Consider the following 15730-nt stretch of genomic DNA (forward strand, 5'->3'; position numbering starts at 1 on the left):
TATAGACCTTTGAATGACAGTACTGAAGCACTGCAAGCATGATTCCAAAGAAAAGCAAAATAGGATAACAGGCATTTGGATAGCATTTGTAAGGTTTTGAATAATGGTACATCTCTTCCATGTCTTCCACAGTGCCATATTTTGCGCTATTTTTCGAAGTTTACTGCAAATTTTGATGGCTTATTTTATGAATTAAGTGACATAGTAAAGATACTTACTAAGAATAACTATCAGTATTTGACCTACAGGCATGACATACAGACATGGGTATGCATTAAAATTAGGATCAGGACAGGTTAATTAGGTAAGTTTGCAACTTATTAATGAACCGGGTGCCATGGCTGATAACGAGAAGTGGCAGGTTATTCTCAGCAGCAGCTCTGGGAGTGCATTGATCTGAAGGCTGCTCCTTGCTGACGTTGCAGATGAGCTGCACAAGCCCCTACGTGGAGCCCAAGCACAGCCGCCTGTCGTCCACGGAGACGTCGCAGTCGCAGTCGTCGCACGAGGAGTTCCGCCCGGAGGTGGCCGGGAGCGCCACCGAGTCCCCGGTGCGCAAGACGGCGAGCCAGCGGCGCTCCTGGCAGGACCTCATCGAGACGCCGCTCACCAGCTCAGGACTGCACTACCTGCAGACGCTGCCGCTGGAGGACTCGGTGTTCTCCGAGGTGGCCGTGGTGTCCCCCGAGCACAGGCGGCAGTCCACCTTGCCCACCCAGAAGTGCCACCTGCAAGACCACTACGGCCCCTTCCCCCTGGTGGAGGGTGAGCGGATGCAAGCGCTGAACGGGAACGGGGGAAAGCCCCGAAGCTTCACCCTGCCTCGGGATAGCGGCTTCAACCACTGCTGCCAGAGCCTCTCCGTCGGTGCTGCCGACCACCACGAGGAAGCACAGCAGAAGGAGGTGGAGGAGGAGGAGGAGGAGGAAGGCAAAGCAGCAGAAGAAAACCAGGAAGATAAAAGTAAGTATGGGATATTTCTGTGGCTTTTCAAGTGTCCTGTTTGTGTAATGTAGAGGTTGTTTTTCCTTTTTCCTATCAAAAATCCCCAACAGTCTTTCAACATCCCCTATGTTTTACCAGGTCCCTCTTGTGCACACCTTTTTGGACTGCCTTATGTATGAGGCCTAATAACCAGAGTGCTGCATGACCTCTCACAATCACCAGACATTTCCCTGTAGGCTGGTCACCAGTCACCTTCTACTAGTCATCCTTAGCTTAAATGGATTTTGCTTCCACGCTTTTCTTCATGTTTAGACTTGCACAGTATCCTCCTCCAGTGACACATGTGTTTAAGGGATATACTTGGTAAGATTTCCAGACAACCCCATCTGAGCTGTAAAAACCTCTTGGTAAATCCTGTAGTGCAAAGTCAGGCTGTGATTGTGCAGTATCCAGGCAGGCAGGTCACAAGACATCCCAAAATCTGTAAGAAGTTGAAAAAGAGAAGGCATTTCCCCCAGTTCCTCTCATTGTGATTTATAAGGAAAGAAATTCAAAAAGCATTTCAAACAAAAAAAATATGTGGAGAACAACTGTGACCAGCGAGGCTTAAAAAAAAATCATAATGCTGAGTAACTGTCAGTCACCTGGCACATAAACTCCATAGATATTAGTGCTACTTATCAAACATAATCCAAATAACCAGGGAGTTATTAGAGAGAGTCCCTGCCCCTCCTGAACATGTAAACACATTTTTGTGTCTGTTTCATGCTCTGTCCTTCGCTGTCATTTGTGGAGCTTCTTAGCATGTGCTGCTAGCAACGTTGAGTCCACACCCAGGTTGTAGGGTCAGTTGGTGAAGCCTGCACTCAGGATTTGTGGGGTTGCACTGCAATTAAGTTGTCTGAAGTGACAAAGAAGGCAGGATAGCCCTTGAAGCTCTCCAAGGGTCTCTGCTATCTATTCCTTCAAATTCAGCTTTTTCACTGCAGTAAAGTACAAAAATGGTTAAGAGAGAGGAAAGGGTAATGAAAGTTTTGTATGATAAACTATCTACCTAAGTTGATTCATTAAAGTTAGCACCTTTGTTGAGCATTAAAATTCGTGTGGATGTTATTTAGTATACTTGGGAGAGATCAAAAGTTTTCTATTGTCCTTATGCTTTAGGAATTACCTTCTAAGCATCTCCAATTCTTTACTTTCTGCTGCTTTGAAAAAACACTGGTTTATTTTGCAGATATTAAGTCTGATGCTGTTAAAAGTTTAAAAAGGCACTATTTCAATTGTTTCATGCATGACACTTTGCAAAAAACTGATACATTAGGGTAGTGTTAGATTCTTACTGACTGTGAAATGAAACTGTCTAATTAACAGGGTTAAATTTCATTAACCATGCAACACATTTTGTCCTTTTTTTAGCCTTCAGATTTGGTTTTCAAGTGGGTTTTTACTGATAGAAATATAATTATTTTTTTTAAAGTCCTTACTGAAAATGGATAGGGTCAAGGAGACTTTCCACTGGCTTTGCTGTGCTCTTTGGGCACTCCTTACAGGTACCATGGCAAGGTCTAAGGGGTTTTTAAGGTGTTTTAAATCTCAATTTCAATGCCTTTGTGTACCTGGTTGTAGCATTTTATAGCATGCTAATTACTAGTAAAAGGCTAGTGCTTGATTTAATGGACTGGGGCTCTTCTCCATCCTTCTATACTAATTTCCAGAAAAGGAGAACAAAGGTGTAATTTTTGAAGTGGTCTCTCTCTATACACATATTTTTTTATTTGAGTGAGGATGTTTCCTTGGTTGAGGCTTTAACAGGAGATTATTTTTGAGATACTGATGACCAGCTAGACAGGTCAAGTGCTCATGATGAGTTGTGGACCTTGAAATTATAAAACTAGAAGTAAAATACTGTCTCGTCTATTGAAAAGTTTAAGTGTTGAATTGCTTCTTTGCTATGACTGCAATGTTGTGTTTGCAACGCTGACTTTTTCCAATGCCTTTACCAGTAAAAGGCAGGAGGATTTTCTGCAAGTGGTGTTCTTAAGTGCAAAATCCAGTTTCTGAGTTGAAAGGTTTGCTTACATCTGCTAAGTCACTACCAGGATGGGTGACCTTGTGTGTGCTGCCTCACTGCCTCCTTAGCTTCCATTGCTCTGGGAAAATGAAACATTGCAATTGGCTGGAGAAAGGAAATCCTCTCTCTTTCAGAAATGTTTTAACCTCATGTTGAATGTTCCCTTATGTGGTATCAGAATCTTTTAAATATATTTATTTGCCTTACATGTTTGTGATCCTGACACAGTTCTGGGCTCTTGGATGATTATGTGTGTTCTTGCGTGTACTTGTGTGTGTTTTAAAGCTTAATCATTCCTATTGCTTTTTGTGCAAGACAAGAATGCAGCTTCTTTGCTGTTGTCAGATGTCATTGCCAAAAGTTTGTTTTCTCAGCTTTCTGTTGTTACATACTCACTTTTAGAACCCCATGAATTTAAATTAAATAGTAAAATGCAGTCCTGTTTCTTCCAACTTTTCTTGCAGAATTGTTTTCAGATAACTGCACCACAAAGTAGGAGCTCCACACTTTTTTCAGATGCTGTCCCCAGCTGCTATAATCTACCATATTTCTGTTGATTTTGTACTAAAGTTACACTGATTTACAACAATTAAACATCTTCTCTCAGTCAGTCACCACTTTATGTCTTAAATAGATATTTCAAGACTTTACTGACCCTACAAATAGTTCTGTGTATCAGCTCTTCTATAATGCCTAGATGTATGTGGCAAATTGAAAATCTGGGTTGTCCTTTCCTGTGTTTATCTGTCAGGACCTAACTTTGTTGTGTTCAGGTGCTTATTTTTGTCCTGTTATATCACATTAACATTGCACTGCTAATCCTTAATGGATTGCTTTATTTCCCAAATGAGTTTTGTGTAAATCATTTAGATGTTCCATATTGACACCATCTTGTAATGGTCTCTTACTTTGTAATCAAAGAGGATTATCTTGTGGGATATTTGAGCTTTTCCATGTGTTTGTTCCTGACTATGCAAGTGGCAAACCACATTCAGACCTGCAGCACCAAGCATGCCCCTTGCTGTGCTGTTCAGAGGCAGCCTGAACACAGAGAGCAGGTTGGAGGCTGTGGCACAGTGTTTGCATGTCTGTGATTCAGTTGCGAAGGAAAAGTTGGGCCTTTTCAGGTTTAATTTCTGCTAGTGGGAGGTAATAGAAGGAGACAGCAGTGTATCATGACACTGTCACCCTCTTCCCCTCTGGCTCCACCTCTGTCTGCACTCTCTGTTTGACAGATTCTGCCACTTAAATGCAAATAACACTTCTAGAGAGGCTACTTCCACATTTTGTCCCAGGAAAGCTTGTTTCAGTTTTTCTTTTTTTTTTTTAAATTATCTTTGGTGGTGGTTCCTTCATTTTCAAGACTTCTCTGGTTTGTGCCCTACTAGGGTTTCAGCATCTAAAAGAAGAACATAAGTAGCTCTCTGCAGGGTGTAGATGGCTGTTGATCCTTCAAGTCAACTAAGTCAACTTAGCTGCAGAAAACCCTGCACTGTTTTTACATATTCCCTGAAAAAGTCTTTGGAGAACAGCCGTGTCTGTGGGAATCTCAGGTGCTGTCATCTGCCCAGACTGCTGGGACAGGAGCTCTGCTGCTGGCTCCAGGTGCTGTAGGACTGGCTGGGGTAATACTGGCACACTTTCCAGGGAACTCACACCTGGGACCTGCAACAGTCTGCAAGGGAGTTTTCCACTGTGCTGGCTCCATGCAAATTTATTCAGGGAACATGGATAGAAAAGCACTGATGTCTGTGTTTGAGTTTGAAAAGGTATTTGCAGCAGGAAGAAGTCGCTTAGATTGTCTTTGCAGTGTTAAACCCCATTTCCCTCTGTGTTGTTTCTTGCCTCTTTGTTCTGCAAGTTTTCAGTCCTTTTTCTGCACTCTTAACATTATTGTTTTTCCTGTGTTTAAGGACTTTTTTGTTGCCACCCCATCATCGTAATTTTGGATAATACGTTCTATATAGCATGGACAACTGTAACAAAGTCTTACATAAATTCTCATAAATTACTGGCTGCAGTTAATGGCTGAGAGCCACTTGTTTGCTGCACTGGTTTCACCTTCCAGAGTGTTTACAAGAGGCTACACTCTCCCTCCTGTGACTTCTGTCACCTTTGAAAGATTTCACAGGGCTTCTGAAGGCTTGACAAACTCACAGGTGATCCCTGGCGTTTTGCTCCATCGCCACAAGCTCTTGTGCAGGTTTGCAACATCTCCTGGCATCCCATGCTTAGTCCCACACAGTCTTGTGAATGCTGCCTCAGAGGAACACAATAGCCTCATGCTCCAGTCTCTGAAACTTGCCTTTTGACCCTAAACTACTGAAAACACTTGTCAAAGGCCAGGGCAGGAGCTATGTTGGCATTTTGCAGCTCTGAGAGATGTCCAGTCCCTGTGAAGGGTTTCAGGAAAACTCACCTTTATGTCAGGGAGGACTGGTCACTGAAAGAGGTATGAAATGGCTGTGCTGAGGCACCAAGCCTGAGGGGTTTTCTTCTTTCTTTTCCCCAGAAAAAAACTGCAAACCAGCCAGAGAATAAGGGAAACTGAGAACAATTTCTCCTATGTTTCAACTTCCCAATAGCAGAAATTAAATTCAAGGTGGCAGTGCTTTCACAAAATAGGACAGAGAAGCTAAGGACTCCCATTACTAGCAACAAGTATCATTACTAGCACTGTGCCCAAGAAGGTTTGGGACATCCATGGGATATCCTAGGCAGCATTTCCTTTCAAGGAGTTAGTGCCAGTAAAAAAATATACTCTGAATAAGCTCATGTATTTCAAATTCTAAAATACAGGTCTAGAGAGGCTTCCCTCTTTTTAATGAGGGGGCTGTAATGCATGGTGCAAATGATATGTCCCAGAGGGATCAATGTTTGCTAATTAAACCCTAGGTTATGAAATGGGACCCTGTGTACACTTCTAGGCTTTGCTTCTCTGCATTTTAGGTAGTGTCTTCACTTTGGCAGGTTTAGGCAACAGTGAAATGTGGGAGTCAGGATGAATAACACATGAAGCCTGGATTGCACACACTGGAGTTGATGAGGATGTGTGGCTGAATTTAATAGGGCAGTTTGTTTTTCTGACAGCCTCTTTCCATTTTAGAGAGGACATCATTAGTGGTGTCCTGTTGTCTGACCACCTAGTTTTATCCTCACTGAGAGGCAAAGGAGGAAGCATTAAGATACTGTCTCTTCCCCTCTGAAATTAATGCCCAGGAGGGTCTTAAATAAGCAGAGCTATGAGAAATTGAGGTAATGTTTCACATTAGAAGTATTCCATATGAAAATGGTGAATAGCACAAAGTGCAACACCTTCTGGGACACTGAGGGTGTTATTCTAACTTACTGCATCCACTATCAGTCCTGTATAACCAAGAGCATTTGCCAAGTTGGGAGTTGGGGTTTTTTTGCCTGACATCCTTTTGGACAACACAGACACTGGAGTAGGTTAATGAAATGTCTACTTTTCCTGAGCTTTGTTTTTGTGATCTGATTTTTCAGTCCTAATTCCCATTTGAGTCTTCCTGTGGCACCTGAGTGGGCATTTGCACTCCTGTGGGCTGAGGACCATCAGCATTTTATGCCTTGTCTATTTGTTCCATTGCCTCCAAGGCACTGGTTTTGCTGTTAACTCAGATTGAGTTTCCCTAAAAGTGTTGCCTAATTATGTTCAAAAATATGACTACCTTAGATAAACAGCTTGGAGTAGATATGTTAATTTCTGAGCATGTTCTTTAATTAAAATTTAAAATTTAGTAAATAAAGGTTTTTCAATTCTCATATGCAAAAGCTGCTCCACTACAGAAGTGAGTTTGTATTCTAAACAAAAATGATGGGATACAAAACCTCTATATCCTGATTTTAAATTTCAGTTCAAGGGGAAAAAATTGCCTGCAGTGCTTGAAAACCAAGTATTGAATCATTTACTGAGTAGCAATTCAGAAGCAATGTGGGCTGTCAACAAAAATAAGAATAGTTTTAATTTTATGCTTGTTGGTGTTTATACATATAGATGCATTTTGCCCGCAAATATTTCGTTGCCACATTTAAAATTTTATTTGATTTCCATTGCCCATGCTGCTAAAAATACAAAGGAGATAATAATTCATACTTTTCTTTTGGTTTTAATAACTTTGGGTGTCATTGCCAAGAAAGGTCATCTGCTTTTGCCTGAAATATATGGATTAAATTGTCTTTTTATATGCAAAAGAAGTTCACAAGAGAATTTCTTCCATGGACCTTCTTCCAAATTGCTTTTCTTGCTAAGTTTCCTCAATTCTAAGTTTCTAAGTTGGGGACTGTCAATGGAGCTATGCTGCTCTCTACCAGAGACCCCTTTGGGTTGGGTGGTGAAACAAGGAATCTGAACATGAAAGAATCTATTTTGGGTGGGGCTTTTTTATGTTTTGCATTCTTTTGCCAGGTGTTGGGTTACCAGTCTGTTTTACATTTCATTTTTCCACTTCATGGTGTCAGCAAGCTCTGTCTCTGCTGCTGCCCTGTCTGGGTCTGGCTGCAGACATGCTCTCCTTGGGAAAGGCCACTCATAAATGGTAAAACACCCCACAAGCAGCAGAGGGAAGACAGTCCAAGTCCTCTAAGGCTCTCAGTTTACCTCACTGCTGTTCCATCCCAGTTTGTTGGCCTGAAAAGTTTTGGTAGCAATATTAAAAATGCCCTTTTTTGTGCTTGCTGCTTCCACTCCCTCAATTCTTAATGTGCTTTCAATTCTGAAGCTATAGTCAAATTTCCTAAGTGAAGATATGTAGATTTTTTGAAATTATTTTGTGGATGAAAAAGAAAATCCAAATTTATTTTTTCATTAACCCATAATTTTCCATTGAAAAGAGGGTTTTTCCTGTCCTAAAATTTAAACTTACATTCCTTTTGGTTTCAAACATGAAAAGCATGCCTTTTTAAAATCATTTATATAAACTTCTCACTGAAACCTACTGAAAATTGTTATAAAGACATTCTTAGATTTGACTACTGCAATTTAATTGCAATTTTTCTATGACAAAGCCATTTCTCGCTGGGATTTTTGCAGAACTGGCATAGTTCCTCTTTGACATATAGCAGGGATCTGGCCTAATCTGAAGGTTTCTAAATGCAAAAGAAACAGAAATCTACAATAAAAAAGTTAGCTACCTATCATTTACATGAGAGTGTTCTTTTGAAATGTATATAATGTAAATTTTCAAAGCTAAAAAAATATGAAACCCTTTCTATAATCAATAGCATTTAAGTCAGAAGATGATGGCATAGTACCAGTAGGACTAGGGGAACAGAGGAGTACTAAAGTCTTTTCAGAATGTATTCATTACATCTCCAGGTGGTACCATCTGTTGTGTGTGCCTCTCATGTTCTTTCAAGGCAATCATTAAAACAAGGATGAACTTGAGTCAGTAGTGCTTGGAAGGACATGGGAGGGATATAGTTTTATTAAACTACTACCATGCTGAATGTCTGGAGGGTCACCATGTAAAGATGCATTGTTGTTTAAGCAATGTTCATCATGGGAAGCAGGATAAGCTATTAAAGACTTCAGTGCAAACAGTCAGCATCCTGCCAACATTTTTTTGCTGAACAGAAGACTCTAGAAAAGCCACATTTGTTACGTAGCAGTTGAGTTTAAACTATTTTTTAAAAATAAGTCCTCAGAATTTTTGAATTTAGGATGAATATTTTCATCCCAACAACATGGATTGCATGGAGGTCTATGCAATCCATGTTGTTGGGATGATTTTTTGTGAATTGTCCTATCATGCTAGCCTGGCCTTCTGGCTGCCTTTCCTTGCAGTCACTAGCTGCTGCTCCAGAGGGTCACAGATCTTGTGCCTAACCTGCCAGCCCTATGCAACTTCCTGGGATACCCCTGGACAGCTAAAATGGCACTAGATGCTTATTTTTTGGCCTCTTAATCTCCTTACTGGTTTCCTAAACCTTTCCAGTGCAGGAGAGCAGTGTATATAGGTTAAAATCTTGGTCCCTGCAATGACCTTGGTGAAGCTGTAAGTGTGATGGGTGTGTCTCAGAGCCAGGAGCTGGAAATTATTGGGGAGATTATCCATTGTAGCTCTGCCATCTAAATCTGGAGCTGCCATACCTTCCAAATCTTAAACACCCATGGTGGTAGGCATTCTTCTTTCCCTCCAGACAGTGCTTTTCCTCTTTGCTGTTTTGGGAAGGAATAATTTTATTTTTTCCTGCTAATGGATATTGAACTGTTCCCTCTGCAATTTTAGCCCAGCATTTCCCTTCCCTTATGGCACAGAAAGCAGACTGCTCCATTACAGCAGCCCTTCTTCCAAGCTGCAAGGTTGCTGTGAAGGTTAGTTTGGTTTCTCCCATATTTAGTGTTTGCTAGGCCTCTGAGTGCTCTTGCTGAGCTTCCCTGGGTTTTCCAGGCTGACTCCCATCCCTTCTGCCATGGCAGTGTCCAAGCTGGATGCAGCACATCTCATTGAGACCAGGGAGCTTGCTCTGCCCTGGCTGTTTTATGCTGTGTACTCTGATAAGCATCTGTTAGGCAACCATACTCTACTTCATATTTCACTTGGGGCTGTACAGTGTCCCAGATGGTTTTCTGCTTAATGGTTGTTTTTGTAATTGTAGTTGTTCTGATTTTTTCTGGGCCTCTTACCTATCCACATTAACTAGCTCATGTTAATAAAAGCCTCAGCTGAATTAAAATGTCAAATTAATTGGGCTAAAACCAATCAACAAATATATATGACATTTTGTAAAACTAACAGCCTGGCTGAAAAAAAAAAAAAAAGAAAAAACCAAAAAAATACCCTGGTGTTTGCCAGGCTCTGTGTCTGTTAGCACAGCATTTACCATATTGTTATATAAAACTTGGCAAGAGATTTCATCCCTCCAGATCATTCCAGCTCTGAGACTGTCCTCCAGCAGTCTAGGAGATGTTTCCTCACACTTTGGTGCCTGTGGATTTTAATAAGTTTATTCTCTTGCACTGTTCAGGCTAGTGGTGCCATCTGGGACTGTTTCTGGATGCAGAGCAGCCTCAGGGGGACCTCACATAGGGCAGCCCCTCCCTTTAACAGTGAGCCTCTGCTGTCTCCTCCATCTGGGCTTGGCATTGCTATCAGAGGGCACCTTGGACAGGAAAGGTTTAGGTATTAGGTGGCTGATCTTGTTTACCTCTGAGAGCTGAACTTCTAGAAGGAAAATACAGTTCCCTGTGTCACAGACCTTCTGCATGTAAACAGCCAAGGAAGAAGTTACCTGGAGATAAGTGGGGAGCAGAAAGCTCCTTCTTTTGTCATTTGGGATTCCATCCATCCTTCAAAAGTGTTTAATTCTGAGATTTTATAGTAACCATTTGTGTTTAATTTGTAAGATCTTCTGTTCAGAAGATTCAGAATTTCCAGTTCTTTTGAAACAAATGTGATAATACAGTATTAACAAACAAAAAAAAAAGCCCTGTAATCAGGCAATTTTGCAGTTCTCATTTATTATTAATAAAATAAGTTCCTACCTTATTTTTGAAACACATAGTTCAAAAACAAGAAATTTTTTGTCTCCTTTTGTGCCTCAAATTTGCAAATTTTGAAATCTGTTGGATAGTTAACAGTCCAGCATCCTTGTACTAGTGTGGTGCTATTAGATACCATGATTTTATGAACAAGGCATGAAAAAAGGGCCATGCAGGATCTTACTGTGTTTACATGGAGAAAATGTCTGCATTTTAAGCAGGATTTTTTGTTTTCTGGCTTCACTTTTTGTGTACTGCTGGCACAAAATAATACCAGCTAATTATCTCTTCTCTTTGGGATTCCAGAGGGATAAACTTCAGGCTTTTGGAATATAAAATATCAGGACTGATTTTTTAAAAATTATTTGAGTTGTTATCACCATAAGAGAGAGGGGAGAGAGGCTGCCAAAAAACTTCAATTTAAACCATCTTTCAGCTAGTTTTTGAAATGTTCATTTAATCAGGAGATAATTTACAGGCCTCAAAGAAGAAGCAAAATTAAGGAAGCCTCACTTAGGAGATTTCTCCTGGTTTTAAATTTAGGGAGGACAGAGATCAGGCAGTGGCAAAGACAGGAAGTTTACTCTCATCTCTTTACCCAGTGCTGTTAATGAGAGTAAGTAAGAAAACTCAGCTGGGGATCCTTGTGCTTTTAGTTCCAGGTTAAACGAGCTCAGATTTCAAGTGAGGTGGGATGGCTTGGGGAGGCTCCAGGAACAGCTCCTGGCATGGTACCCAGGGGCTGGGCAATGCCAGAATCCCCTGTCAGAGGGGTTTCCTACACGTGCAAAAGTGGTCTTCATGGAATACTTGAGAGATGGTGAATATGAGATACAAGTAGAGAATGTTTTCCTCTAGCAAAAGTGGTAAAATCTGGTTTAGAATTCACATAACAGTATTTCAATAGCTTCTACACTTGCCATTAGAGTGGGAGTTTTTTGCTGTACTAATGTGCACATTTGAAAGCCAATCTAAAAATCATACTAAACCTAGAAAAGGCTTGAAGCTGATTGTTCTGAGTTCTTGTTTCCTTCCTGCTAGAATGTGTCTTGCCATTTATTTTAAACCTCAGGTTAAAACAAAAGAAATGTTCTCATGACATTTTCTTCTTTCTTTTTTTCATTAAGCTAAGTATATGTACATAATTTTACAGCAAAACATTTCTATTTCTAACTTTATTCTAATGGTGTGAAAGACAACTGGCGTAGCTGGTTTCTGTTTCTTTAGAAGACAGAATAATTTTTATTTATTTACTTCTGGCTGTGTAAAGAGCCTGGGGAAAATTCCATTTATATTTTACACTCCAAACTAAAACTATCCAACACCAAATTACTATTTTTTTTACACTTTTCTGCTTACCTTCTCCAGTGTCACTGTATGATCTAGGTATTTAATGTCCTGTTTCTTAATGTATCCTCAGCAGTTTCATGTGATTATTTTAGGGCCCAGAAATACTTCTTAATGAACTAGACTAATTTAACCATACCAAAAATTTTTTATACCAAGACACTGAAAATTTAACAGGGTTTATGAAATGGTGCAACTGTGGAATAAAAATAAAATTATTAACAAAGACCCAACAAACACAAATGCACTTTAGACACTACTGCATTATGGATTAATAAATCAATAGTTTCCAAGTTCTCTGCTCACTTTGTGCTTTAACCTTGAGTTCACAAACTCTGCCAGCAGATAAGGATATCTTATAGTGGCTATAATGAATCTTACAGCTTAAACAAGTTATCCTTGTATCTATGCAAATTGTAAGAAGTTGAGAAAATTCATTTTATGAAAGCCTTGCACAATTTGTAAAATATCTTTAAAATGTCTTTGTAGTAAAATAAGAGGAAAAAAAATGTGTGTTAGCATTGCTGAGAATACTTGTTTAATACTTGTTTACTCATGGCTGAAAGTTTAGGTACAATTATTTCTGAACTATTGTTAGACGGTGGAAGGAAGTGTGAGAGTTTTCATAAAGTTAAAAAATAATTGCCTTGAAGACTCACAGTTTGGAAATGGTTTTTACAGTTAATGCAAACTCAGAACTATGTCAGCCAACTTCTTCTTGGCCTGTCCCATCCCAAAAGACAATTTTCCTAAGCATGTGTTTGTAGTGGCTAAACAAGCCTATGGAATTGATAGGAAAGTATTACAGTCACTTGAAGTAAAAATTAGACTCCTCAGTTTTGAGAACAGAACTTGGATATTTATGAATTTCATTATTCCTGAAATTTAGTGGAGGCTGAATGTGGAAGGATGAGGGCGTGGGTGGATGGCCATAAGTAGCCAGTACCCATGGCACCTGTAGTTTCTACTTGGAGGAAAACAGGCATGGAAGAGTGAGATTTTATATTCTACATGGATTTGGCTTTGCTGCCAAGGCTGTCAGAAGGCTGTGTGCATTTTTCAGTACCACTGCTCCTTGGAATGATGGGAGTAGGAGGTTGCTGAGTGTAATCCAATGAACAAAGGAGAGCACACACCCCCAAGGTGGTGGAGGCTTAATTTACCCCTTTCCTTGAAAAAGAAAAGAAACAGTTTGTGCAGTCTGATCTGTAGAACTTGGGAATTGGAAACATCAGGGTAGCTGGGGAGGAGGTTGCAAAATTGAGTGGGGTGAGATGAAAGCAAAAAATAGACTAGAAATAAGACATAAATCTGTAATGGTGAGGTAAGCTGTGGAACAAGTTTAATTAAGTTGTGATTGGGTTTTGAAATTAAAATCCCATCAGCCTCTAATTCTCTGTGCCATAAATGAGGATGATGGTGTTATAAATCTTTTCCTAGTAAAAAAAAACTGTTTTAAAAGTATTTTGTTTCTACAGTGTCACACTTTTCCTACAGCATAACCTACTGTAAATGCACCTGTGCTGCTTTAGCCTTTATTTCAAAGATATATGCAGCGTAGAGTTTTGAGCCAAGGTGAGCCACGTGGATGGATTTTATGCAGGGGCCATGTTCTGTGCATTGATCATGCCAGTGCATTGAAATACTTCTCAGTGCAAGTTTTCTTCCTAGGAGAAGACTCTGGCATAACCTCATTATTAAGCTGAAAACCCTGTAGTATTAATGTCCATAATTAGTTGGAACAACAGTTATTTTTGACCCCTTAGTTCTTGTCTTCTGAAAGTATTAGCTGAGACTTTTTCTTCAGGTGACTTTCTCAGTTGTACTATATGGAAATCGAGTAAATTTTTTAAAAAACAAATTCATGAGGCTTGCTTTTTATTTTGTCCTCGAATGTTTTGCATTTCTCTAGTCTGGTGTTGCTTATCTTTAGCAGTATTATTAATGACCAAAAGTATGCAGCCAAATCTTCATCTCTGGTCCTCCTAGGTTTTACTCACTTCTGTTGCTTCCTTCCTTGTTGTGGTAGTTCCAGGTTGAGCAGGGGAGATTGTTCACTGCACTTAGATTTCTAACTGTGGATTTCCAGTTCTGAAATCCCCCCAAGGTTTCTGCACAACACCTCCTAAGGCGTTGTTTTAAACATCTTCAGCTTGAGCTGCATGTGCTCTTGCTGTATTTTATAGTTCACAAAAAGTGTGTGATGGTCACCAACATTTTTCATCAACAGCTATTTTGTTGCCAAACACGTAACCAGAACAGATCAATTCTTGCCTGTTCCTGCCTTCTCTTTTTCATAGGAAACCTAAATTCCACAGAGGTGTTGAATAGATCTGTCATATAATATACACTGAACTTTTTCGTTACTCTGTAACTCTTTGGAGTTGCCCCTGGGGTTACAGTGGAAAATTTTTGCATTTACTGGCACTAGATACACAATTTCTTTAAGAGGGATGTCTACATTATTCTAAAAAAAAAAAAAAAGAAAAACCCTTGCAAAATTAAAAATTCGCTGAGCCTTTTTTTTTTACTGTTTAATCTTGCAATCTGACATTTCCATTCTGCACAGCAAATGTGAGCTTAGCAAAAATTGTCTGAAACATTGGTTTCTCTAGTTCTATATCAGATATCAGACTCTGTTATTTGAATTTTTAAAAGTCACCTGCAAGAACAAGTGCTCATACCAAAGAGACATGAGCCCCCCATGCCTTGAGGTGTGCCTAAAAACATATTTCTAGGGAGAGTTAAAGGTATCTTTCTTGTAACCCTTGATGGATCATTCTTCCACACAATAGTTTTATCCATTCTGAACTCAGGTGTATTTTGAGCTCTGTTATATGGCAATAAGGAGTTGCACATTTTAACTCCAGGCTAGAGAGACAGGCATCTCTTCTAGTTAGTTTTAAACCTGGCACACAAACTTTCAGATGTTTCTGTTACTTGAAGAGGCAATTACCAACCTTTTTTCTGCCTTTATGTCCTTAGAAAACAGGCTTCTGTTCCATCCCCCTTGTTTATAGGGGAGAAGTCTTGATTAGCCCTAGACCATGTATTCCTTACAGGAAAATCCTTTTGCACAACAATAATCCTATCAGCCCTTCTCTGCCTTTCTCAGCACTGCTTTTTGAGGAGAGATGTCACAAATTAGTCTCTTTTTTTTTTTTTAATTTCTGCTTTATCTACACTACTTCCTGTATTTATTTGTAGGGAGAAGCCAAACCTCCCTAGTTCTCTGTTTTTGTAGAAGCTGATTTGACATTTTTAACGAGTACAATCCAAGAGGAGAACTAAAGGGAGCTGTTTGGTATGAGATGTTTCTGCCTGATAGGGGAAAAAAGAAAAAGGTTTGGTTTTGATGTTGGTAATGCATGAAAAAAGACATGTAGTGCTTATTCATGCAGAGGAGAAGAAAGTAAAAAAGACAATATAGCTTCTGAAGAAAATAGCAGAGGACAATAGCGAACTGAGCAGCTTGAGAAATGGATAGGAGAGAGGTTGCTGTTATGGGATAAGAACGGAACTCAGCTACGTGATAGTCAGTGTTTTTCAGGCTGTAGAGATGATATTTTCTTTGATAGTGGTGATATTTTGGTGAAAAGCACTTAAGCAAACCAGAGCCAGAGTGTGTAGCAAATTGCTGGGAATGCATCCCCACATAACAGCTCTGGGTCTTGCTACAGCTTTTCCAGAGGAACCTTGCTCAGGCATGTGACTGCTGTGGACAACAGAAATCCCTCCTTACAAGTATCCTTTGGCTTACCATCCCCTGAGGGAAGGGCACTCTTACCTGCCATTTTCAAAAGGTGGCTGTTTTTACAGGTGACCCTTCCCCCTGCATCTCAGGGTGTTTTGGTCCATTTGGATTC

At 40.0% G+C, this 15730-nt stretch overlaps 1 protein-coding gene across 5 annotated transcripts in view; it reads left to right on the forward strand.

The window, feature by feature from the left end:
* Positions 1 to 15730, forward strand: part of CNKSR2 (connector enhancer of kinase suppressor of Ras 2) — a 206825-nt gene that overhangs the window by 166273 nt on the left and 24822 nt on the right. For all 5 annotated transcript variants that reach the window (XM_030234813.2, XM_030234814.2, XM_050978190.1 and 2 more), the window contains one exon: positions 426 to 963. In XM_030234813.2, coding sequence (XP_030090673.1) covers positions 426 to 963 — 538 coding nt within the window. The remainder of the gene's footprint in view (positions 1 to 425; positions 964 to 15730) is intronic.

The sequence above is a fragment of the Serinus canaria genome, chromosome 1 (assembly GCF_022539315.1).
Source record: "Serinus canaria isolate serCan28SL12 chromosome 1, serCan2020, whole genome shotgun sequence".
In the NCBI taxonomy this organism is placed as follows: domain Eukaryota; kingdom Metazoa; phylum Chordata; class Aves; order Passeriformes; family Fringillidae; genus Serinus; species Serinus canaria.